This window comes from Sus scrofa, chromosome 12 (genome assembly GCF_054392235.1).
Source record: "Sus scrofa isolate SSC_HxYL_T2T_F1_AM1 chromosome 12, Sscrofa_HxYL_maternal_Yorkshire_Landrace_v2.0, whole genome shotgun sequence".
Classification (NCBI taxonomy): domain Eukaryota; kingdom Metazoa; phylum Chordata; class Mammalia; order Artiodactyla; family Suidae; genus Sus; species Sus scrofa.
In genome coordinates, this window is record NC_139394.1 from 28,296,851 (window position 1) to 28,324,084 (window position 27,234).

Below are 27,234 nucleotides of genomic sequence, written 5' to 3' on the forward strand. Positions count from 1 at the left end.
GATCTTCTAAACAGTCACTTGAAAGGAGAGAAAGAGCTTCTGGTAACACACTGTACATCACATCGTCCTTGCAGGGCAACAGGCACACTCACTCTTATGTATTCTGTAACATGAAAGAACATTGTTGTAATCAAGGACATCCCAAGGTTAGGAGATGTGTTCATATTATCTGAGACTGCCCCCTTATTTTCTACTTAAGGAGCTTGCTTTCTCTATACATGTTTAGAAGGGTATAGTTAGGAGATTGTTAAATACCATGAAGATTCAGAATGAATTTTTCTCAGTAAACACTGGCCATTGCCAACAAAAGTATATGAGAAGTTAGCATCCCCATTTTTTTGGATGATGCAAAAGAGGCCCAACAGTCTCTAAATAAAATGCCATCCCCTACTTCTGTATATGCCTAGTGAAATTTCATTTACCCTGAACTTGGGAAACCAAAAACAGTGTGATTTGTTGGGATGGAGGGTTGTGAGTAACATTTTCCTTTATTTTCTTTTTTTCTCAGGATATTATGATGATGTTTGTGTAATGAAGAAAAACAATTACCTGCTCTCTTGAGGAATGAAGGTGTAGAATTGAAAATAAGAGAGAATATTTCCTTCCCTAATTTTTTTTTTTGGCCATTCCCACAGCATTTGGAAGATCCTGGGCCAGGGATCAAACCTGCACCACAGCAGTGACCCAAGTCACAGCAGTGACAACACCAGATCCGTAATTCACTGTGCCACAAGGGAACTCCTCCTTTCCTAACTTGAGAATGAAAGTAAGGTGACCCAGATGATCCAGTGAAAATTCCTTGTCCTTCATGAAATTCCTTCCTTAAACATCTCTGTGCCTCCCCACGGCTCAGGACATTGCTGTGAACCTACTGGTTGCTCAGTAAATACTATTGAAGATGAAGGGCATGGGAATAGCTAGCAGTAATAGCAGAAGTTGCCACTGTGGAGTGTCCACCAGGGGGCAACATTGGCAGGAGCAGCTTTATTGTCATGTCTCTAGTCCTTAATGACAAGTCAGCAAGGAAGGAATTCTATCCAATTTTGCCAATGGCCAGGCTAGACTTAAAGAGATGAAGTCCCTGTCTAAGGCCACAAAGTTTGTAAATGGCAGGATTGGAACTTGATTCCAGGTTTCCTGGACTCCAAAGGCCCTGCTTCATGTAGAGATTTTGGTAGATTCTGTGTGGGGCAGGACACAAGTTATGGTGACTGGCCAGTGAGCTATTCCCTATTTGCACCTGGTCAGGCCAAATAATCACGAGTATGCCAGAGCCCCTTTGAAACCAGCTTTTGAATAACTCACATCAGAAGGGACCAGTAAATCAGCCTACTTTCTTGGGTTTCTTATTCTCTAGCTTGAACTTTAATAGAATGCACTTTCAGGGGAGTTCCCATTGTGGCACAGTGGAAACGAATCCAATTAGGTACCATGAGGTTTCAGGTTTGATCCCTGGCCTCACTCAGTGGGTTAAGGATCTGGCATTGCCGTGACCTGTGGCATAGGTCACAGATGCGGCTCAGATCCCATGTTGCTGTGGCTGTGGTGTAGCTCAAATTGGAGCTGTAGCCTGGGAACCTCCATATGCTGCAGGTGTGGTCCCAAAAAGACAAAAAAAAAAATGCACTTTCACCTTTCTAGTTTCACTGTCAAGTTTTCATCTGCATGAGCCATGCAGATGGTTTACTGCCTCCTAGCACGTCAAAAGCTGAGGGAGTGCTTTCTTCATGACCCTCTCCATTGCAAGACCAGAAGTGAGCCCCCCTTGGTATCCTCACACGTCTGCAGCAAGTGGGAGGAGGCAAATGGGAGGTACCCTCGCTGGCTGGTAGGTGAAGGATGATCTTTTGTTTTTCTCTCCTTCCCCAGCATCAAAGAAGGAATATTTGCTCATTGAGAGGGATCTTCTCTTCTCTTCACTTTCTCTGTGTCTTCTCTTTATTCATATGGATGCCTGTCCTTTAGGTTTGAGCAGAAGGCAGAGGCTGACGGTCAGCCACATCTGGTTCAGACTTGTTCCTACAGTCTTTGTTTATGTATTCATTCATTCATATCTACACAGTGCCTACCCTCTGTTGAGCACTGTATCTTGTTGGAGATAGAAAGATAAGAAAGACAGGGACCTTAGACAATCTTGAGGGTGAAAAGACCCTCTAGATGTAAAAAACTTTGATGTGTGGAGTTCCTGCCATGGCCTAGTGTGTTAAGAATCTGACTGCGTTTGCTTGGGTCACTGTGGAGGTGTGGGTTGGATCCCCAGCCCAGCTCAGTGGGTTAAAGGATCCGGCATTGGACTGGGAATGATGACCTGTGGTATAGGTCGCAGCTGTGGCTTGGATTTTATCCCTGGCCTGGGAACGTCCATATGCCATGGGTGGGGCCATTAAAAGAAAAAAAATTGTGACATGCAAAAATGACATGCTTACGTATCCTGTGAGATTCCCATGGATTAAGCCTGTCTGGAAGTGGAAGTGCTGATGTTGGTAGGGCAGGGACACAGAGAGGTCTTCCGAGATGAGGTGGACAGCTAAACTGAATCTTGGAGGAGAAGTGGGATTTTATAGGGACAATAAGAACAAGAGAGCTGAGTGTCCTAGACAGAGGAACTGCCTATGTGAGGGCCTGGAGGTGCCGAGGGATTTGTTTTTGGAGAAGTGACTGAAAAGCTATTCTTTTGCTCTCTGTTTATGTAACTGTGATGCATCCATTAAAACCCCACTATAAGTCTCACTTTATGTAAGAAGCTGACTTTAGATCACCCTAGAAAACTATCTGCCTCCTTTTAAAATAATTCTATAGAATTATTTGTCTACACTTATTCATCTAATGCCTTGTATTGTTACTCAATTTTCCAATATATGTCTATATTTTTTCCTGAAAGCATGGAGGATATCCTATATGTATTCTGTTGCCCTAGATGATGAGCATAGCACAGAGTACTTAAAAATATTTAATAAGAACGTTGAATGAGCTGGGAAGGACTTTCAGGATTTTCCAGAGATCTGCCTTCCTTTGACAGATGAGAAGCCCAGAAAAATGAAATGAATTACCTACATTTATGAAGCCACTTTGTGGGATCAGAATCCAGGTCTTCTGATTCTGAGGTAGTGGTCTGTCTGTTATGTCATCTGCTTCCCTAGTTACTGAATAGCTGGATGGATTGATGGATGGATAGATATCACAGTGTGTCAACTGCACCCTTGTTTCAATGTTGCCCACTCTTCAGATGTTTGCTAAACCCCTGCACCCTTCTTCCTGGTGTCCCTACACTAACATGGGGGAGGGGGGCTTGCACTGGCAGAAGCTGAAACTCTTCTTCAATGGACTATCTTCCCCCAGAGGTGTCCAGGGACATCTTTTATAAAACAGCTAGCATTTAAGGATTGAAAGAGGAGGGAAGAGGACATAATCTCCCTCTTTCACTTATAGGTCTACAGAAAGGTCTTCCTCTGTGTTTGGCAGACAAATGTTTTCAGAGTAATAATCAGCTGTGGAGTAGGAGGGGTATACCACACATTCTTAATAAATCCTGATTAATAAGAAGTCACCAAGACGGTGATTTAAAAAAAAATCCTAAATGAAGTTTCCTTGTCTTAGAGCCTTTGAGTCGGAGAATACCTATGAACAGAGTTGGCTGCAGGTCTGTGATGCCCAGCAATGGCTTGATTACCTAGAGTGGCCTGTAGTGATTCTGGACTAAGCTGTCACATTAGCACTTTTGCCCCAGGAGATAGGGAGACTTTCCCTCATTTTAAACATCAAATTGAAATACTAATGATATTCCTTTCTATATTTTTTATTTTAAGTGATTTTTATTAATGGTAAATAGATGATTTATTTATTTTTATTAGAGTATAGTTAATTTACAGTGTTATGTCAACTTCTGCTATACAGAGTTCCTTATACTTATAAAGAGCTAGCTGCAAAACACTTTACACTTGGCAAAACACTGTAATTTCTTCATTTATTTTTTTACTATCGATTCGACTGAGTGTTTATCCTATTTATTTATTGAATATTTATTAAGCTGCTGTTACCATCCTAAACATTAGGGCCAAGGCAGTGAAAAAGAAGACACTGTCCCTGAAATTGTAGAAATTCCTTAACATTTTTTTTTAGAAATAATTGTATATTTTCAGAACTAAAGATAGTTCTTGGAGATTGCACATACCTTTCATCTGTCTTCCCTTAATGTTAAATGACTAGCACTTTTCTTTTTCTTTTTCTTTTTCTTTTCTTTTTCTTTTTCTTTTTTAAGGGCTGCGTCCACAGCATATGGAGATTCCCAGGCTAAGCGATGAATTGGAGATGTACACCACAGCCACAGCAACATGGGATCCAAGCCTTGTCTGTGACCTACACAGCAGCTCATGGCAACGCCAGATTCTTAACCCACTGAGCAAGGCCAGGGATTGAACCTGCATCCTCATAGATGGTAGTCAGATTCATTTCCACTGAGACACAATGGACTAGTACTTTTATTAAAATTAAGACTTTAACATTGGCATAACACTACTAACAAAATTAAAGGCTGTATTCAGATTCTACCAGGTTTTCTGCTACTGAGTTTTTTTCTGTTCCAGGACCAGTGCAGGATCCCATATTAATTTAGCTATCAGCTCTCCTCAGTCCTCTCTAATCTGTCATAGTTCTTAGTCTTTCCTTATTTTTGTGGTGTTTTGTACAACATTGCTCAGTGTGGATTTGTCTGATGTTCTTTCATGATTATAGTGGGATTGTGGGTTTTGGGTGTGTATCAGTCACAAAGATAAATTCCCCTCGTGGTCCTTGTCACATCTCAGGGGTACCTGACACCTACATGACTTCCCTGCTGATGTTACTTTGATAACTTGGTCTGAATTTCTCCTCTCTTAAGTGGCTGTTTTCCCCTTTCCATTCTCCATTCTTTGGAAGCAAGTCACTAAGTCCTGCCTATACCTAAGAGAAGGAGCATTTTGGTAGAGTTTGCTTTTTAATGAAGAATGATAGAAAATATTCAAGTAAATGGATAAATAAGAACTATTAGGAATTGAGTTCCCTGGTGGCCTGGCAATTAAGAATCTGACACTGTCACTGCTAGGGGATGAGTTCACATTCCTGGGTGTGGGAATTTCACATGCCATAGGCACAGCAGGGCGAAGGGGGGCAATCAACAGGACTCATAAATGATGATCTGAGAATTAAAATGAGGTGATGTGACTGTGAGTGACTGGGCAGCTGCAGTTGAGATCTGAATAACAAGGAGTCAGATGTGAAGAGGCCTGGGGAAGGGCCTTCTAGGGAGAGGGAATAGCTTCCAAGGCAGGAACAAGTCTGGTGTCATCACACATGTCCTATTCTTCCACTGACTCTCACCATCCAGAGGGAAAGTCCAAGTCCTCCTACCAGTCCGTCCACAAAAACCCTCCATTCCTGCCCTCCCCACGCCTGACTCTCTGACCTCAAGCCCCTTCTATTCTGTCCCACTGACTACCTTGATGTTCCTCAAATGCACCAAGCATGCTCCATATCCAGGCTTTGACACTAACTATTCCCTCTGGGGAAATTCTCTTCTCCCCACCTACCCTCATGGCCAGCACCCTCACTTCCTTTAAGGCTTGGCTCAAATGTCATCTTTTCAGGGATGCCTACCTTGACCTTCTCATCAGAAATAGCAGCATGCCCTCACTGCTGGTACCTCCAAGCTGCCTCACTGGCTCTTTTTCTGTACCTTTAACTTGCAACACATACACACACACACACACACACACACACACACACACACACACACACACACACATACACAACCCAGTGAGTGAGTAGGTGTCCCTGTCATATGGGACAACAGGACCAGGCTTGCAGAAAGTTCCTTGCATACAATAGTATGCACTTTCTTTAGCTAATTGCACTGTGTGACAAGCCAATAGACAACTGTGACTGTTTAATTTCTACCTCCTTATCACTGCTCTTTTCGACAGTTATCATTGCTAGGTTTACAAGCAATCTACTCTCTTTTCTTGCTTATACACTGCCTACGGTTCAGGCAATAGTGAATTTTGTTGTTATGTCCTCATGTGGTGCTGACTGAAGGGGCATCTGCATCATGTCCCCCAGAAGTCTACGCATGAAAAAGGTATTTTGAGGAGAAAATGACATTTTGAGTGGAAGTTCCCAGAAATTCTAAAGGCGATATTATCCAGGATTTCTAAAGCTTCCTTTACAGGCACCTTTTGGCCCACCTCTTGCCCACTCAATAAATACCCAAACCTGCAGCCATCACTGGAAGCTTTCTAGTAGGATAGACAAAGCTGGACTGTTAGCAGCTATGCCGTGATGACAGAGAGAGGATGACAGGAAAGACCAGGAAAGCAGACTTAGAACTGGCATGTGTTGTACTGCACCATTTCCTTTCTGCAAAATCTCACAAATCTGTTTTCTCTAATGATGCGGATATTGAGGTAACATTTATTTTCAGAAAATACAAAAGGCAAGTCAACTCACATGATCAGATAAGGGGAAATAAGTCTTGAAGAGACATCTTTCCCAAATGGCCAATGAATCAGGATGGAAGAGAAATCAGTAAGGCATAAGTTAGTACTATTATTATTATCATTTTATAGATAAGGAGACTAAGGCAGATATTAATAAATAACCCCCAAGGCTAGTAGTAGCAGTGGAGCCAAGAGTCAAGTTCCAGCAATCTGGACGTGCTCATAACCCCATGTCAGTGGCTTTTATGCAGAGAGCTTTCCTCTGTATTCCCACTGTGAGCTGTGCCTTTTCCAAGCAGAGAACTCACAAATAAGGACTGAAAATGTCTCCTTACTAGGATGGAAGCACCCTGAGGACATGGATTGTGCATTATTCATAGCTGAACATAGAATCTGGCAAAATAATTCACATAGCAGAAACTCAAATATGTGCCTATGAGGAATAAATATAATTCATTACACAGAGTTTTTGGATTATTCATTAATTTGGATTAGTCATTCTTCTGTTTCCTTGATGAAGAAGTTATTAGACACACTGGTCAGAATTTGTCAAGCCTTATGATGCAAGAATATACGCTCCTGAGTCAGAGTCTCTCTCGGAATTTGTCAGCCATTATTTCCTGGTATAAATGTTTTATAAATCTGCCCTTAAAATCAACAGGGATTTAAGCAAGGTTAAAGGGATTAATGTGTATTTGCAGTGAAGCAAATCATACTACAGCTAAATGAGTAATTGGTTTTGCAAATTTAACCCTGATCCCTAGCTCTTATGCAAGCATACTTTCTTTTTCTTTTTGAAAGAGAAATTAAATACATACCAATATGAAAAAAATGCATCTTCAGTATAAAGGTCCACTACAACTGAATTTACCTTTTCATAAAATACTGGGTCACTATGCTGCACACCTGAAACTAATACAATGTTGCAAATCAAAATACTTCAATAACTTTTTTAAAACTACAACTAAGATTATATGTAAAGAGCAATATTTTACATTATACTAAGCCAAAATGAAAATAGGATTAAAAATAAAGTCACTGATTCACTCACACCAAAAAAAGAGCACCAAAATTGCATAAGATAAGCTGCAATGCTGATCAAATAACCTCTGCCCAAGGAAGCTGTGTTTCTAAATGGTTGGCATTTTTCAGAACAATAGTAATGAGAAAACTCCCAATGAGGATATCCTGGACTTTGATATTCAAACAATTTTTGGAAAGCAAGGCAAGGGACAGAATAAGTTCTTGGGTTGTTGCAGTGTCTTAGAAGGGATAGATACTAGATAACAGGCTAGTCATCTGTGCCCCTGACTGAAGTGGGCAGCAGGGAACGAGGAGGTTTGCCCATGCAGTATGGCTCATGCCAAAGGCTAATACTGAGAAAGTGAAAATGGTGCCTAGATAATAAGCAATTTTGAACAATATAAATAATTCTTTCTCTTTCTGCTCTGAGTTCTGACAACTGACAGTGAGACAAGAAGTAAGAAAATGTTGCGAGGCCCATTGATTATGTCAGTATTGTTTCTTTGTGGGGAGTGTCTTATTTCAACTATTTTGTTCCAATTTAGGCCACATGTCCAACCCCAATTCTGCATTTTTAAAATTCAACACTGCTCATAAGGCCAAGACAGGAGAAGAAAACAGATGGAGGGGAAAGGGGCTGAAAACAAACATTTTTGAGGTCCACTCTGTGCCAGACACAACACTAAGGTTCTTTACATTGCACTTTCTTGTTTACGAAAAACAATAAACCTCTGAGGTTGACATTGTTGCCATTTTTTCCCATTTAGGAAGAGCTTACACAACTTGTTAATGGGCACGCAATAAGAGGCAGAGCTTCAAATGTGTGTTTGCTTGGCACTGAACTCCAGGCAACTTATTTGAGCCTACCCTGTGGTTCCTGCATTGACAGAAAGGAAGGAGAGTGAGAACAGTGTTAGAGCCAGGAAATCAAGTGACATGGCTGTGATGCGCTTCTGCTGTCCCTGTGATCCATGTTGTTGTGACTCAATCACAAGACGCAAAATTCTTTGAGTGAACATTCTGGTTATTCTTTCCGTTGATAAATGATATTCTCAATTGTCTGGGATGCTTGCTCCTATGTTTACCACTTTTATTATATTCTTTCAAGATCCTGCTTGTGCCAGAAAGCCTTCTCCAACCCCCAGATTTTAGTCAAATGTATCCATAGCACGTTAACATGTGGATTTTATTGGGCTAAACAGGAAAAAACCATGTCCACCACCATAGTAGACATTTTGGGAGATGTCTACCTACATACAGTGCCTGCTGTATCCATATAATTGCTCTTCCCATCACAGGGGTAGGTCGCCCAAGACTTGTTTATCTGCATGACCTCACCCCCCCACCCCCATAATTGATTGGGTCAGAAAGAACTTCAGGTCTAGGTTGGGAAAAATCAACTCTCTTCTTTGGAGAATTTGGAATTGGGATGAAGAACCAGGCAGCCAGGCGGTCCAGAACAGTCTTGATCTAAAGGGACATAAAATTAAGAGCTTGGGGGAGGGGAGCTACTTATGCCTTCCATGTGCATAGAGAATTGGAAAAAGGACAGCTTATGGAGAGAATAAAAATAAAGCAGCCATGCAGAGATAAGAAATGGAGTAGTTGCTGGGGCCATGGTCCTGTTTCACTCCTGGATTCCAATCTCTTTGCTGAGTCAGTGGGCCTTGGGTCTTATGACATATCCCAGAAACCTTCTAGTAAATCCCCCTCATATTTTAACCTAGCATGAGTGAGTTTCTGTTATTTGCACCTCCAGGCATCACATCTAAGATGCCCTTGGGAATTTCAACTCTGTGTGGACAGTGACCAGGTTTGTTCATCTGTGCAGCCTTCGACTGGAACAGTTCTTTTCTTGGCTCCATGAGTTTTTGTTGAATTATACCCTCTGAATACATCTTTTTTTTTAATCTAAGTGATAGAGATAGCCCTACCTGATCATCCCCCAGATTGTCATATGCTCCAGGAAATTAAATGGATTGAAACTAAGGGAGAGTTGATTCCATTGAAAAGCAAGCCTTGCTTTGCTGTCACACTACCTCATTTCTAGTTGGAGGAAGCAGGTTCAGTGAAAGCTGAAAAGTACTCCAAAGAGAGAGAACAGCAGGAGAGAGTGACAAGCAATACAGAGTATGAAAGGGGCTTGTTTTGTTCTATGTGCTTTGGAACCAACTTATTCTTTAATTAAGGGGAAAAATCACCCTCCAGCTAGTAAAGAAACCCCTAAGAAAATTAAAACAATGTAAATCAAGCTAAATGAATACTGCAGAAGCAGCAGTGGAGCTTGGTGGGATGAAGTGTTTGGATGTCCCTGAGGTTTTAAAAGGAAAGCCTGAAACTACTTTCTGGAGCATAAACACTCTCCCTTTTGTTTGATGGCAAAGGAGGCTAAATGCTGACACCAATAGGGATTTACAGAGGAGTTTAAGGTGACAGAATCTTCTTGCTGTTCTGGTTCTCTAAAGACCAGAACAGAAACCAAGCCTAAGTGGATGATGATAACAATTCCTGGGGTTTCTTCCCAGGCGTGCTCAGTGTAGAGACATCACTTAAATTGTAATTAAAATATACAAAGCTGATGGTTCAAGAGGAACTCCCAGTTTCTAGCAAAATATCTTATTAAACCCAGGAACATTTAAGCTGGGAGCAGCTGAATGACTGGGGTGTGTGTGTGTGTGTGTGTGTGTGTGTGTGCGTGCGCATGTGCGTGTGCGTGTGTGTGTGTCATGTGTGCATCTGTGCTAGTAGCCTGGTGGTGGCAGGAACACAAGTAGGAAGTTCAATATTTCATGCTTCATGACAACTGAAGATGACATATCCAAGTGAGCAGAACAATCTGAGCTTTAATTTTGGTGTCATATCAGATGACAATTTCCCAAGATTCACCTTAAAGGATGTGGATGATGGCTATTTATAAAGTGTATACTTAATCTTTGGGAGAACCTCTCAAATAAAACATAAAGATTTTATTATAGATCAATGTTTACAACTCTCCAGACTTCACAGTGACCCCCTCAATCAATGTTTATATGTGATGATAAAATTATTCAGTAAGATTTTCCTTCCACGGACCTCTTGGTGCTAGAAGGGCCCTGACTGAGCACCTCTAATCCTTTCATTTTCTGGATGAAAGAAAGGAGATTCAGAGAGATTAAGTGGCTTGCCTAACTAAGGTCATCTGGACAGAGGGTGACCATATGATCGATGCACAGTGCAAACTGGAGCACTTTTGAGAGTAAAAGGAGGTGCTATTATGATGACACTGGGACCAACTAGTCAACTTGACCGTCCAGCCAAACCAGGGTTTGTGATCCTCCTGTCTAAAGATACCTGAAGGCTTTGCCTCAGAGTCACAGAGAATGCAAAAATGTGCTACCTGCTGGTACAGAATATGTTATTATCTGGATGGGAGAGGTGCTCTGAGGAGGCCAGGATGGGGCATTGTACTTTCTTGTATGTGCTCGATCTGATTAATTTTCCCCACAGTTCTAAGCTGGTGTCAGCGGAGGCTTGACTGGCCTGTATAGGGCCTGTGTGAGTATTAGAAAAAGGTGCAAATCTGGGGAGGACAAACACCCTATCCAGGGGGTAGTGCCTTTTGTAAAGATATAGGAAGTTATAATACTCTAGTATATGTTAATATTTCAAGGACTATTAATGATGACAAGAAAATGGCAATCAGAAAGGGCCTAAGACCATCTTCTTAGAGTAAGGGTTTTTGGAGCCAACTCACAATGGCTGGTGGAATTTTTAGGAATTTTGCCTCCCACACAGATGCCACTCTGGATTCTTGTTATATGTGGATGGAAGATGGAATGCAGACAGTGAAAGACAGAGTGCAAAGAAGCCCATCATTGCTGATAAAAGCTACCATTTTTGAGTGCTCAATGTGCTAGATACATTCTGACCACTTTATGTATATTGATCCTCTTAACCCTCAAAACAGCCTTATACAGTGGAACTGTTTTGAATCCTGATTGTGATGATGGTCATACAGATATATGCATGTGCTAACTTCAGAGAATTTTACGTCAAAAAAAATCAACCTTACCGCATGATAATTTAAAAGGTAAAGTTACTAAAAAGATCTACACTATTGCATCAGTCCACTAGTTAAAATTTGATAAAAGGCAAACTATAGTGATAACAGATCAGTGGTTGCCAGGAGTTAGGGTTGGGGAGGATTGATTACTGGGGGACATGAGGGAAATTTTTGGAGGTGCTGGAAATGTTCTGGATCACGGTTGTGGTGGTGGCTACATGACTATATGTTCATGAAAATGCCTCAAGTTATACAGTTAAAATTACTGAATTTTATTGTATGTAAATTGCACCTCAGTAAGGCTGGGGGAAAACCGCTCTATAGCATGAGCACCACTGTTAGTCTCATCTCACTAACGAGGAAATTGAGATACAAGGAGGTTGAATAACTTGTCCAAAAACACAGCTGTCACAGTGACAGAGCCAGGATTCAAATATGGGAGTGAACAACTGCAGTAGTCTTAACCTCCGCAATTTACTGCTGCTCACACAGCAGGTCACAGATCCTCCCTTAGGACAGGGAAACACATCAGCCCTAGAGAGGCAGGTTCAACAGGGAGGAAAGGTCTTCCATTGAAGACCTAGGGCAGCCATTTGGGTCCACCAACAACTTCAGTCTTCCCTGAAGAAGAGAATTATTTGCTTTGAAAAAAATGTATAGGGACACTGAGTCCTTTTTTTTTTTCTTTTTCATTTTTTACAGCTGTATGGGTGGCATATGGAAGTTCCCAGGCTAGGGGTTGAATTGGAGCTGCAGCTGCCAGCCTACGCCACAGCCATGGCAACACTGGATCCAAGCTGCATCGGCTACCTATGGCACAGCTTGTAGCAATGCCCAGATCCTTAACCCACTCCATGAGACCAGGGATTGAACCCACATCCTCACAGGGACAACATCAAGTCCTTAATATGCTAAGCCCCAACAGGAACTCTATTTTGCGGGGGAGGGGAGAGGACACTGAGTCCGGATGCAGGAATCTAATAGTCCCCAGGCTTCCCCTCTTCTGGCTGGCAACGTGATTTAAAACCTCCTAGCTAAGCTCATTTTGCCCAATAGCTCCTTCAGGATTCATTTTCAAGGCTCAATTCAGAAATTTCCAGCACTGCAAATAGATCCAAAGCAAGAAAGTATATTCACCCTAGCTACTTCTGAGACTAAGGGCTATGGTTTCTCATGCTTTGAAGAAGGAAACAGATGTATTTATACACAAACAAATTCAGAGACATACAATATCTCGCTTATTACATTTCAAAGATGTGAAAAACAAATGTAACTGTGCATCTATATGAAACTTCCCAGTTGCTGTCCATCTGAGAGGGGAAAGTGAGTGAAGCTATGGTTCTCAGAAGGCACACAAATTCTGTGTCATATTTTACACAGCGATTGTGTCACTTGGAGAAATAGGTTCCTGTCTCATTGTAGTCAGAAAAATGCAGGCTATTCTTAAGGCCGATGCTGATCTGGAAGGGGCCAAAAGATTATTTATAGTAACAGACAGGGCACTTGTGATTGGAGATTTACCCATAATCAAGCAGTATGTAGAGGCAGAAACCAGAGAGGTGACCTGACTTGTCTAAGGTCGTTCAGTGCATAGGTGAAGTAAGAGACCTGAGTTCAAATCCTAGCTCTTCCCCATACCAATCATACAACTGCAAGCAGGATCTTGGACACTTCCAACTTTGCTTTTGTTTGCTGAAATAGTGCTAATCAATGCTAGCTCACAGGTCTCAGATAAGGATTGGATGCAATAAGGCACTGAGCACAATGCCTGGAACACAGTACATGCTCGATAAATGAGAACTATTAGTAGTAATAACATTAGCATTGTATTTTTAAATGTTTTGTCTGCAAGAATTTGAGACTAGATGGGCTCTAGGTTTAGGTTGCCTAATAACTGACTTGTACAACACTTTTTTTTTCTTTCCTTTTTTGGCTGCTCCTTTGGCATATGGAGTTCCAAGGACAGGGGCAACATGAGATCCTTTAACCCACTGTGCCTGGAAGGATACACAAACATGTGTCCTGATGCTACAGAGATGCCACCAATCCTTTTGCACCACAATGGGAACTCCTTTGTACAGCACTTTTAAAAGCCCTATCTCGGGAGCGTTTTTTCTGCCACTGCACAATCACTCCGTAGTGTGTATAGAACTGGCATGATTAGACAAAAGCACAGCTTAAAAGATTAAGGAAGGCTAAGTGACTCTATCCTTACTGAGATCACACAGCTAGTAAATGACAGAACGGGGTCTTGAAGCCAGATCTTCTAAGGCAAAATGTGGCCTTCTGTCCAGTGGCCTTAGTGTCTTTCTCCAGGCCAATGTCCTTTCCCCATGGTATGTTTGTCTCTGGTTCCCTGCAGCCCTCTTCCAGGCCAAGGCAACTACTGCTCTTGGAGACAGCTTCTAACAAGCCGATCCAATGAATAATCATGAGAGCAATCCTAGTGTTGCCCTTTTACTGCTGAGATGGGGATAGATTTATAGAGGCTGACTCTGGCTGGTATTTGGGAACAGATAATTACCTTCACTTACTATATCCTAGGCTTCTTTGGCTAAATATTAACTGCCCAGAATTCTGCCCTTTCCAACCAATTCTGAGCATGCCACAGGCAACAGTGGCATAATTCATTTGAGGTGACCATAAATCTAAGGCTTCCACCAGAAATGATGCAAAGAATTAATGGAACATGAAATCAAGTAAATGGAATTGAGTACAGTAATTAGTTCATATTTTAATCCTCAAGTCTGTTTATTATTCATCAACTGGTGAGCAATTAAGTTGGCACCATTGAGATGATTAGCTTTGTTTCAGCAAAAGTTTATCGATATGTCAGAGCAAATGAATCCAAGGGGTTTTAAATAGCTTTATTTTGAATTGTATAGCAGAACATCCATGGAGCAGCTAGACATCTAATGATTTAATTTTGCAATATTATTATCTAGATTACTTATATTTAATATTATTGAGCTGTTCTGGATGGTTATTGGGAAGAGCGTGTGGGAGGAGGGATTCAAACTGTAGAAAAGTATGGCTTATATCCTTGGGTTCTTATTGCAATAATATGATTGCTTTTTCATATTGAGACCAAATGAAGAATCTTTAAGGCATTTCAATTTCTATTTTGGTCTCCCCAAATTTAATTTCCACTTTTCTTACAATTAGGCACTATAATAGTTCTCACACTGGTGATACTTTTATTGGACACTCATCTTTGCTCATGTTTGTAATATAATCTGCCAATGGCTTTGCCTTTTTGAGCCTGGTTTTATAAATACTTTTGTGATGGGGCTCTGCTCACTAAGGTAGAAAATGTGAATATCAGGCTACCCTTGCTCTACTGGGCAACTAAACAGATGACCTAAAAGGGTCTTTTGAATCTTTAATTTGATATAATTAAAAATTCTATTTGGAAAATTTTAAATCCCAAAGTAAGTGTCACAAAACTTGGGTTCTGGTCCTAATTCTGCCACTGAATCTTGGTGACTTTGGACAGGCCTCTTGCTCTCTCTGGCATCTGATTTTCCCTTTGTACATAAATGAGCTGGAAGAGATGACCTCAATAGGGCCTCTAATATTGACACTTTAGATGGAGGTTTTGAACAGATTTCTTTCCAGCAGGTCTGCATCTTACAGTGGAGATATGATCTTTGGTGGAAATTCTGCAAATTTTAATGAATGCTGACAGTTGTCAAATTATCAGCAGAGTCATTTTTACTTTGCATCTTCTTTTCCACTTAATTCCTGTAGCTTGTGAAGTGGATAAAAAATGTACTGCTAGTTCATGGAAGTGTTAGAAGCAGTACTCATCCTCTAGCTGCAGTGTCATCAGTTACTAAATCAAGGAAGATCCTATTCAATACTTGTAGAGCCATAACAGTGATATCTCCACAATGACAAGTTCCAGACTGAACCCTGAAAAAGTCTTAGTTAATGCCTGTCTTTGATATTGTCTTTGTAATATAACACCTCCCTCTCTGCTTTCAATGGAAGACCAAGCAGGGAGATGAAAATCAAGTGAAAGAAGATGATGGCTGTCATAATGCCATCCTGGCAGGACCAGATCGGTTATGATACAGGTTAGAATCAATGGGATAATGTGTTGATCTCAGCAAGCTGACTTCAAATGCAGTGTCTTCTCTCTTAGGCAGCCCCATAGTGTCCACCTAAAATGGGCCATCCAGGACGCTGTTGACTTGACTGTGCCGTCCTTTCCCAGAAGTAATTACAAAAATGTCCAAAGGGAAAACTCCCTATCCTTAGATCAGCATCATCATCTGCTTGCTGTTATCATCATAATCTGCCCTACCACCATCTGGGCTTCTGACATCTGTTTGCTTTGCTTCTTAAAGGCCAGTTTGCTCACTCTGGATGGGACTGGCTCCTGGAATCCAGTGCTTGGCTTCTAACATTGGCAAAGACAAGCTCCCTGGTCTGATCCTGGGAGTAATTCCAGGGCTGAAATGATGAATCTAAATGATTTTTTTCTAGCACACCGGTTATCAGTTTCAGTGTACTTGTTCCAGATACACTGAAAATTCACTTACTTTATATTTGTAAATAATTTACCATAAAATGCCTAGAACTTCTGCTAATATTGACATTAACCTCATTAGGTTTGCCATTATGACAGCAGAATTTAGGTCATGATATATTGGGCATAATTTAGATGCTTTGAAATCTAGTCTTTTAAATGATGTTCATTTAATATCTCATTCAATTTACCAAGTACCCATCATACATATGGGGAGATATTAAAAAGCACAACCTACTTTGTAGCTGTAGGGAGTTAACAGTCTGTTGGGAAGGCAGGATTTTCCACTGGATTTTAGACTCCTTAAAATGGAGGGCCTGTGGCCTACAGGTCTTTGAATTTCCCCACTGGACTAGGGCCTGGAGCAGGTGGGGCTTAGGGATAAACTTGGCCAATGGTAAGCAAAGTTATAAATCAGAAGATATGAACTAAGACCAACCTCAGTCACTTATTATCAGAGTGGTCTTGAGCCTTAGTTCCCCCAGGCATGAAGGAGATAATACTAAGGGTAACCTCATTGAGCTAGTATTTAGTGATTAAATTAGAGAATTTATATCAGTGTGCTTTGGAATTCATTCAAAGTAAAAGCCAAAGGCCACTCAGAGTCCATGCAAAGAGGATATGGTACATGGTCTGCTGCACCTGTTGGCCTCACTTTTTCCCCTCTAACTTCTCACGCCTGATCACTCTTGTGTATGCTCACGCCCTTCCTAGTCTTTCTAGAACACTCAAGCTCCTTCCCACTTCAAAGCCATAGAACTGATTGCTGACTCTGCCTGGAATGTCCTTCCTCTAGACATCTCCATGGCAACCTCACAAATGTCACGCTCTCAAGGAGGCCTACACTGCCCACCTTACTTACACTTATAACTCACTAACTCCATTCCTCATCCTCTGAACCCCCTTACTCTGCTCATCTATGTCTTTTCCCACAGCATTTATCATATTCTAACTTGTCTTATAAATTTACTCATTTATTATGTTCATTATTTATTATTTGTCTACCCCCACTAGACTTAATTACCTTAGAGGCAAGATTTTTTTAACCTATTTTATTCACTTAGCACACGGTAAGCTCTCAGTCAATATTTGCTAACTAAATGAATGAACGAAAGTAAATCACGAAGTGTATAAAGAGCGACTGAGTGTTAACAGTGAGATTCTGCAGCCACTTATGGGTGTAACCGAATAAGTTCTGGATTACTGCACAGTTAATTGATTCAAGTCTGTGTCTTGTCCCTCCAATGGATATAAAATTCCTCTTTCAATCCTTTCATGTTCTTTACCACATTCAGGGTAGGGTTAGGTTAGTACCTTATGAATACATTTTGAATTTCTCAAAGCTTACCTCTTTCTCAGAGAAAGCCTCAAACATGTTTTAATGGTTACTGTGAACTAAATAAATTTTTTCCAGTTTCAAATGGAATTTGATGCTTTGGACAGCCTTTGTTAAAATACTTCAATTTAAATGAGGCCATATATTTCCTGTATAGCCAATGAATGCATACACCTAAAATGCCAGGGAAAAAGCTTCAAAGTTTCAGTTTCTAAGATACCAATAGCAGGTTGAGTGATTGATTCAGTGATTGAATGATTAATTCCACAAACATCAATTAAGCACCCACTACATTTTAGGCACTGTGCTAGGTGCATGGTGAATAAAGATGACTGGCAAAAAAAATCTCTATCTTTGAGGGAATTACCAGGCTTATTTATCCCTTTACAGGCCACATATGGTCTCTGTTGCATATTCTTCTTCCTCTTCCCCTTCTTCAAAAATGTAAACCATCCTTGGCTCCTCAGCTGAATTTGGCCCACAGCCTACAGTTTGCGGACGCTTGTAATTGATGAATATATAGGATCCTCTGGAAGTCAAAAAGAGGCAGCAACACTTTACTGTCTGGGAGGAGGGAAGGGGGCTTGGAAAGCAAAATCAGGTAGGCTATGCTGAATGCAAGAAGAAGGAGATGGAGGGAATATTCAGGGGAGACTCAAGCAGTTCTTCTGTGTGTATTACTCATGTATCTGTTATTTTTAAACATCTCAATTCTCATTTCTCCCCAAATCTCCAATTTTATCAACAGAGTGTCTCTACCAGGAAGTCCCAGCCTCCCACAAAGTGCTAATTAGATTTCCGGAGCACTTCCCCTCAGAGCCATTCAATGACTAAGGGGGCCCTGATTCTCAGTTATGTGCTCCTCAGCACTTTCATACCCTAGCACACTTCAGGACAATTTGGTGTTACTTGCTTATTCCTACAAATTTGTATTGCTTTGGTGGAACCAGTCTCTCAAGGATGCAATTAATTGATTCTTTTAAGAGGACAAGGCCTGCATTTTCTGTTGTTTAGTCTCAGTTGTTTGCTCTGAGATAATTGTTTTCCCTATTCTGATTCAAGGCCACTAAAAAATACATGTATTTTACATGGGACTTTTATTCCCCCTTTTAATTAAACAAATATTATCTACACAGCAACAGCTATGGACTCTTTACTCCCTTAAGTGTGTTTGAACAGAATCAAAGATTCAAGAGGCTGAGACTTGAAATGGTGTTTTCCTACCCCAGCTTCATAGCTTCATACCCCAGCAGCAACTGTGTCAAGCCACACAGCTATTCATCCATCCTCTCCTTAATACAATCGGGAGAGGCTATTTCATAGTTCCCTTTCCAGAGAAATCCTCAAATGTACCCCATATTACATTGCATTATAAATGTATGTAACCCTCAGTAGACTGCATGCTTCCCTGGGCAGGAACTGGGCTGCGGAGCTCTGCACACAGAAGCACAATAGCCCTGTGAAGAGTGCATGAATTGAACAGGAAGATTTGGCCACAAGTATCCCATGAAGTGGCTGGTGAAATTCTCAGTGTACTCCCTTATCCCTTTGAAAAAAGAACTTAAGGAAGGTTTTTTGTTTTTGTTTTTGTTTTGCTTTTTGCTTTTTAGGGTCACACGTGTGGCATATGGAAATTCCCAGGCTAGGTATGGAATTGTAGCTGCAGCTGCCAGGCCTATACCACAGCCACAGTAATGCAGGGTCCAAGCTGCGTCTGTGACCTACACTGCTGCTCACGGCAACACCAGATCCTTAACCCATTGAGGGAGGCCAGAGATCAAACCCACATCCTCAAGGATACTAGTGTGGTTCATGACTCACTGAGCCACAACTGAAACTCCGTTAAGGAAGGTTTTTAAAATGAATATTTCCAATTTCCCCCAAATAAGAAAGATTCCTTTTATTTAGAATCACTAATGCAACTTAAGCTACAGGCATGATTCTTTTCAAATATTATCTTTTGCTTGGTTAATGTATTTTTTCTTTTCATAAATACCCTCCTTTATACTGGACATTAATCTAACCACTTAGACATGATTAGCAAGCTAAAGGTCTTACTTATTAAAAACAGTTAATTTTCTCATCTTAAAAAAAATGAGACATTTGAATCTCTGAATGTGCTCATTTATCACCAACCCCCAACAAGGCATCCAGGAGTTCTTGTGTAGGACATGAATAATTTTTATAAAAACACAGTTGCTGACTGTGTCATACATCCACACAGCTTTATAAAACAAAGAAAATGATTACCATCAATTACAATAACCTCACTAGACAAGACTGCAATTAATCTACAGCTCTTCGGATAACGACTGCTGCACTGTGCCAAGGAAAATGCCTGGCATTAATTGACTTATCACGATCAGCAATGATAGATGGGGCAGATGGCAATGTGATTATTCATTGTCAACAAAATAAACACTGCTTTGTTGCAGAAGTGTCTACTTGGGTTCTCTCAGAGGACAGCTGAAAATAGAGACTAAAGGTGGCTCTGAAAATAGTTCAAAATAAAAATAAAGTGTTAATCTACAAGAGACATATTTACTTTAACTGGGGCTAACCCTCGGTAGAATCCTGTCAGAAAACATTTTCTATAAGGGAATAAATTGGATTGGGTAGAATTTCAGCTTTAGAAGGTGCATTAAACCTACAGCTCACTTGGTCATTAGGATGAGTCACTTTTATGAAGTCCTCGAATTCCATTCCATGCTTAATAATTCCAGTGATGGGAGTTCATTATTTTCAGAGGTAGATTCATTCCATAGATGGATAGCTCTCATTGTTAGAACATTCATTTTCCTGAATACCATCTTTCTAGAACTTCCAACCATTGACCCTAGGTTTTCCTCTCATCCTACACAAAAGATGTCAAACACTTTTTGTTCACTAAAGCCCTTTAAATACAAGCATAGTTAGTTTTATTGCACTTTACTGCACTGTGCAGATATTGTGGTTTTTATAAATGGAAAGTTTTCAACAACTCTGCATTGAGCGTGTCTATTAGTGCCATTTTTCTAATAGCATTTTCTCTCTTGTGTCTGCCATATTTTGGTAATTCTCACAATATTTTAAACTTTTTCATTACCATTATATTTGTTATGGTGATCTGTGATCAGTTATTTGATCTTACTACTATGGTTCACTGAAGGCTCAGATCCTAGCATTTTTTAGTGATAAAATATTTTTTAATTAAGGTATGCACTTTTTTTTAAAGACATACTGCTGTAGCACACTTTTAGAATACAGTATAGTGTAAACATAACTTTTATATGCACTGAGAAAGCAAATAATTGTGTGACTTGCTATAATGCAGTATTCATTTTATTGCAGTGCTGGAACCAAACTTGCATTATCCTTGAGGTATGTATACCTGCATCTCAAAAGCCAATACCTTTTCAACTCTTTCCATGTGATGTGTTTTGGTGCTTTCAACATTCTGGTTTTTTGCACTTAAATCTGCACTAATTTATAGACTAGTCATACCCAGGGGCTCGGAAAGAAATGTTTATCTGATGTGGTCTACTAAGGGCAAGATGTGCTGAGACTGATGCTCAGTCTTGCCTTGGAGCAGCAGGTATGTGTGTGGCTACTTTGCTTATGAAGCTGTTCTCCAAATCCCATTCTCAACAACACCCCAGCTTTGCCATTCCCAGGGGGCAGTTACCTCAAGTGACCCCTTTAAGACTTTGGTGTAGTATGACTTTGTTGATTAGGTCCTCCTTGTTTATAAAACTGGGATAATTCAGGCAGAACCCGAGATGAAATTGACACAGTGATCTCCTGGAGAAATGTTTACAAATGCATATTCTTGGATCCCTCCTCTGGAGACCAATTCACCTGCTTTGGGAGGATTCAAATGTAAATATTTTCACAATGTTTCCCAGTTAATTTTGATTTGAAACTCTGTTTAACTGCTTTCTTCACTGAGAACACTTAATAATGTAGTACTGAGAGGGTGCTTCACAAACCTCATCATCATGCTCTCCTGAGACCTTTAAAAATGTAGATTATGTGGAGCATCTGATATCTGTGGTCTGGGGTAGGTCTAGGAAAATTAATACATGGAGATCAAATTGTTATATGTTTCCTTTAAGGATTTTGGAAGCCCTCATTTACTCCAAAATTTTAATTTATGTACAAGATACAAAGCACACTTATTCATACTGAAGAAACAAGCAATTTAAAGAAATTCTACAATATAAAGATTTTGGCCTAGTATCTATCTATATTTTTTCACTCATCTAATTAATAAACACATTCATTAATTCATTTTTATTCTGAGACAATATTATGATAGGCACTGGAATTTAATAGTTCAGTGGGGGAGAAAAAGAAAGACATTAACAGCAAATAAATAAGTCAGTCAATAAAGGAAATAATTACAAATCCTAAAATAACTCTGAAAAACAAAGAGTTTATCTAATTTTGAATAGTCCCTAATTCACACTGGCAGTCCTCAGTCATTCTCAATTCATGAGTTGTTGCCCAGCTTTCATCTGTTCCCTGCTATACTTTAGTTTAGGGTCTGCAACTCTTCAGAAATTTCCCATTACATTTCCATGACCCTTTGGCAGACATCCCTACTCATTCATAACATTCTTTCCTGCAGATACAGGAAGGTATTCATAGTCCTGCTCAACTCTGTCCTCCATGCAGCCATTACTAATAGATCACAGATGAAATCCATGGGCATCTTCCCCAATGCACAATGTCTTTGCTGTCCCTCATTCCCTGCTTTATTTTTGTTGTTTATCAACTATTGAGTACCTCTAGTGTTCCTTATAGCTTTAATACCATTTAATTTTCTTTTTTTAAAAATAGGCACAAAGTTCATTATTACAAGCACAACACATGTGGGAGATCATGCGGAGAAGCAGTTTAGAAGCAAAACAACACACTCAGAGAGGAGTGTAGATGCCCCTGATAAAGGGGAATGTTAATCCCATGTAATTTGCAAAACAACCTGGAGAGTTGTCTAAACTCAGGCTTAGAAGGTCAAGCAACCATTTTGAGGTTACACAATTAGTGTGTATCAAAGTGTTAGAGAACCATTGACTGAAACTGCCCACCTTGTCCAGTCACAATAGTAGCCCCTTGCATGAGTTGTCTCACAATAGGAGGCCCTAATAAGGAACAAGGTATTGCCCCAAAGACTAACCAGGAAGAGTTTGGGGGGGCAAATAGGAGGGAGAAGAAAACCAACCTCTTAAAATCCTTGGCACTGGGATCCATCTTGGCTGAGAGATGTATATGCCACTAAGAAGGACCTTAAGCCAGACTAAGTATAAACTGAGCAAGAGTATTGTCCAGAGACAATGTGAAAGCTGACCCAACTTCCATAAAACCTGAGGCCGTGAGCCATGTGGCAGAGCAGTTCTTCTGATTCTCTCACTCTGCTCTCTGACCAGGCGCCCCTTCCCAATAAATCTTTAGCTTTATCAGAACATGTGTCTCCTTGGACAATAAATTTCCAAAAGTTAGACAAGAACCCATTCTTGGGCCCTGAAAGGGATCCCCTTTTCTTCAACAAAAGCAGGAGGTACAAATGCAGGTTCTGCATTGCCTTTCTTCTCAGCCTAGTTTAAAGGGTACCTCCTCTTGGACGCTTATCCTGAACACTTCAAGTAAAAATTGTCTCTTCTTCCTTTGAGTTGGCCAGGGCCTTTGCACACTTTGTACAACCCCGTTACAGCATGGCACTATATTTTAATGAGCTGATTAGCATTCCTTGAATTCCCCTATGGTAGGAGGGTTTTTTGTTTGTTTGTTTGTTTGTTTTTGTTTGCCTCTGTATTCCTGGTAACTAGCAGAGTACTTAGGTAGGTTCTCAGTTGACACATTTTGAACAACCATTAATATCTGGATACTGGACTCATTAGGCTTGTGGATCTGTTTCTCAGTATATGGCCTTACTATATTAAAAATAATTCTAGTTTTAAACATGATCTTGATTAAAAATTAAAAAGATCAAATCAATAATGAAATATTTTTGAAGTCTTCTTGACATCAGTAATTGAGGACTTTTAAACAGAAACCAGTTATAAGCTATTTAGCATATAAGAACACCTGACCCCTAGTTGAGAAATACCCTCAAGTATGAGGGAGGTAAAACAGATCAAATTAACTACACCCTGCTTGTCAAGTGTCATAACACATATGATAACCATTTAACTGCTCTTGTCCTACATTTGAGGCTGTGGTTTGGCTCACTGCTGTGGCCTGAGTTCTGTCTGGGTTGATGGGTTGATGGTGGCACACTGTGACATCACCATAAATAATGGCATATGATGACCTTTCCACTCTGCAGAAACTCAGTTGGACTATTTAGTTGCCTGACATTTATTGCACAATAAGTTATAGTTTTGTGTGAATAAGCCCTATTCTGCCGGACGAGAGAATTATGGAATCTATGTGATCATAGGCAACCTGTAGGAGGTTGATTGCCTAGATAGGTGGAAATGAAGATGTACATTTAAGGTGAGGGTTTAAGGTTGAAATAATGCTCTGGTGATATCTTAGGGCACCAGTCACGTGAGAGCTGCACCAATGTCTTAGAAGGAAATAACAAACTTCATCGTGGTCTTCCCTGGAAAACACTGGAAGCTTATTATAAAATTCCATGTCAATTTGCAGAGAAAAGAGGCACAGTCTTTCTTATTTCATAGATCCAAGAGCAATCTTTCCATCTGTCATCCCACCTTGGATATAAATAGACACCAAATCTTATTAATTGGCACTTACCCATAATACCTTAGTAACTCCACATACCTCCCCAGAGAAGGCTTGTCCATTGAGGAGGTGCTCCGACCCTTGGCTATCCTCACTCCCAAAGTGTAGCCGGATCTCCTCCAGCCGGTGGCTATATGTCATGGGCCCTCCTGATATATTGACCAAGTGCTCTTTGTCCAGGCGCAGGGACACGTGTCTTCCAGTGTTGTACATGGTCCCGCTGACCTGCAAGGCAATGGAAAACATGTCAAACAAGGCTCTTCTTCCATTTCTCACAAATTTTCACTCAATTCAGCATGGTGCTTAAACCAATGCATTTTGCTTCCTTTTGATAGCAAGATGCTAGGCTAATTCCACCTGCGGAGTAGGGAAGGAAGACTCCCCAGAAGGCATTTCTGTCCTAGCTGGCCTCTATCATACTTTCTGTGAGGTGTAAGTCACATTATCATTTAAGAATCTGAGGTAGAAACTCAAAGGATATCTCATAACCTGTGACTAATATTTTGGACAATGTACCTTAAAAAATAACTTGTCCTCATACCATAAATATTTGGAATGTAAAGATGCTGCAAAAGTTAAAATCTCAGGTGTAAGAAATTGGAGAAAGCAATTAGTAGGGATAAGATGCTACAAAGGCCAAAAGAGATATAAGGAGGCTAAAACAGGTGAATAGGAGCAAACCTTAGTAGGAGGCTTAGGTTTGAAGTCTCAAGCATCCAGTCTTCTGGTTTAGGTCTTGGTTTAGGTCCTTATCTGACACATATAGCCAGACATTACACAGTGAGAGCTCTGATTCCTCCTTGCAGCTCATGACCTCAATGATAAGCTAAAGCCATTCATAAAAGCTTCTCATTTCACAGGTTCCCAGACTTACTCCTCACTTCCTATTCCATCTTGCTTCAGCCCCTGCAAGGTGATAACCTTACCGCTTGGGGTTTTCTTCTTTTCACATTGAACTTGACTATGAACTTAGCACCTCTCAATGCTTGATTCTAGAACACCGATTCCTACCTGTGACTCTAGTTCCTTAGTCTCCTGGGTTGACTTATTTCTAGAGCAGATTAAAAGACTAAGGGAGTCTCTGAAAGGGTTTGATTAGAATGTTTCTGAGCTAGTGGTTGCTGAACTACTTGGAATTTACACTTGCTTACTCTGACTCCTTTGATCCCAGCCCTAGGGATTGGAGGACGAAAGAAGATAGTCCATGTTAATGGAAATCAAAAGAAAGCTGGAGTAGCAATACTCAAATCATATAAAATAGACTTTAAAACAAAGACAGCTGTAGAGACAAAGAAGGACATTACATAATGATCAAAGGATCAATCCAAGAAGACAGATATAACAATTGTAAATCTATATGCACCCAACATGAGAGCACTTTAATATATGACAGTTGCTAACAGTCATAAAAGGAGAAACTGACATTAATACAATAATATTGGGGGACTTTAACACACCACTTACAGTGAGAGATAGATCATCCAGACAGAAAATCGACAAGGAAACACAGGCCTCATATGATGCAGTAGACCAGATGGACTTAATGGATATTTATAAAATATTCCATCTGAAAGCAGAAGAATACACATTCTTCTTAAGTGCACACAAAATATTCTCTAGGATAGACCACACTCTGGTTATAAATCAAGACTCAGGAAATTTAAGAAAATTTAAATCATATGAAGCATGTTGTCTGACCTAAATGATATGACTAGAAAGCAACAAGAAAAAAAAAACCTGTCAAAAACAAACCCGTGGAGACTAAACAGTATGCTATTAAACAATCAGTGGATCACTGAAGAAATCAAAAAGGAAATCAAAAAAATCTAGAAGTAAATGACAATGAAGACACAATGATCTAAAACTTATGGTATGCAGCAAGGCAGTTCTAAGAGGGATATTTATAGCAATACAAGCCTACCTCAGGAAACCCCCCGAAAATCTTAAGTAAACAACCTAACATTACACATAAGCAACTAGAGAAAAGAAGAAGAAAGAAGAAAGAAGAAAGAAGAAGGAGAAGGAGAAGAAGAACAACAAAAAATCCAAAGTGAGTAGAAGGAAAGAAATCATAAAGATAAGTGAAAAAATAAAGGAAATAGAATCAAAACAATAGAAAAGATCAATGAAACAAAAAGTCTGTTCTTTGCAAAGATCAACAAAATGGACAAACCCTTAGAGAGATCAGTAAAAAGGGGGGGGGAGAGCTCAAATCAATAAATTTAGAAATGAAAAAGGAGAACTTACAACAGACATCACAGAAATACAAAGGATCATAAGGGACTACTATAAGCAACTAAATGCCAATAAAATGGACAACCCAGAAAAAATGGACCAGTTCTTACAAAGGTAGAGTTTTCTAAGACTGAACCAGGAAGAAATAGAAGAGATGAATGCACCAATCACTGAAGTTGAAACTGTGATTTTAAAACTTCCAGCAACAAAAACTTCTAGGACTAGATGGTTTCACAGGTGAATTATATGAAACAGAGAAGAGTTAATACCTATTCTTTTGAAGCTTTTCCAAAAAATTGCAGAGTAAGGAACACTAGTGATCTCACTCTATGAGGTCACCATAACCCTGATACCAAAACCAGACAAAGATACCACCACCAAAAAAAGAAAAGAAAAAGATAAAGAAAGAAAATTACAGGCCAATATCAGCGATGAACATAGATTCAAAAATCCTCAACAAAATACTAGCAAACTGAATCCAGCAATACATTAAAAGGATAATACACTATGATCAATTGGGATTTATTCCAGGGATGCAAGGATTTTTTTTAATAGTCACAAATCAATAAATATAGTATGCCACAAATTGAAGAATAAAACCCATATAACCATATAACTGGATTCAGATAAAGTTTTTGACAAAATTCAATACTCATTTCTGATAAAAACTCTCCAGAAAATGGAAATAGAGGGAACATATCTCAATATAATAAAGGCCATATATGGCAAATCCACAGCTAACAACATTCTCAGTGGTGAAAACCTGAAAGAATTCCCAGTAAGAGTGGGAATAAACAAAGATGCGCACTCACCACTTTCATTAACATAGTTTTGGAATTCCTAGCCATGACATATCAGAGGGAAA

General features: G+C 40.0%; 1 protein-coding gene across 3 annotated transcripts in view; it reads right to left on the bottom strand.

Annotated features, from left to right (window-relative positions):
* Window positions 1–27,234, bottom strand: part of CA10 (carbonic anhydrase 10) — a 640,214-nt gene that overhangs the window by 95,596 nt on the left and 517,384 nt on the right. For 2 of the 3 annotated variants that reach the window (XM_021067239.2, XM_084984889.1), the window contains one exon: window positions 24,174–24,359. In XM_021067239.2, coding sequence (XP_020922898.1) covers window positions 24,174–24,359 — 186 coding nt within the window. Of the gene's footprint in view, window positions 1–24,080; window positions 24,360–27,234 lie in introns of all 3 variants that reach the window. The other variant, XM_084984890.1, reaches the window with a different exon arrangement.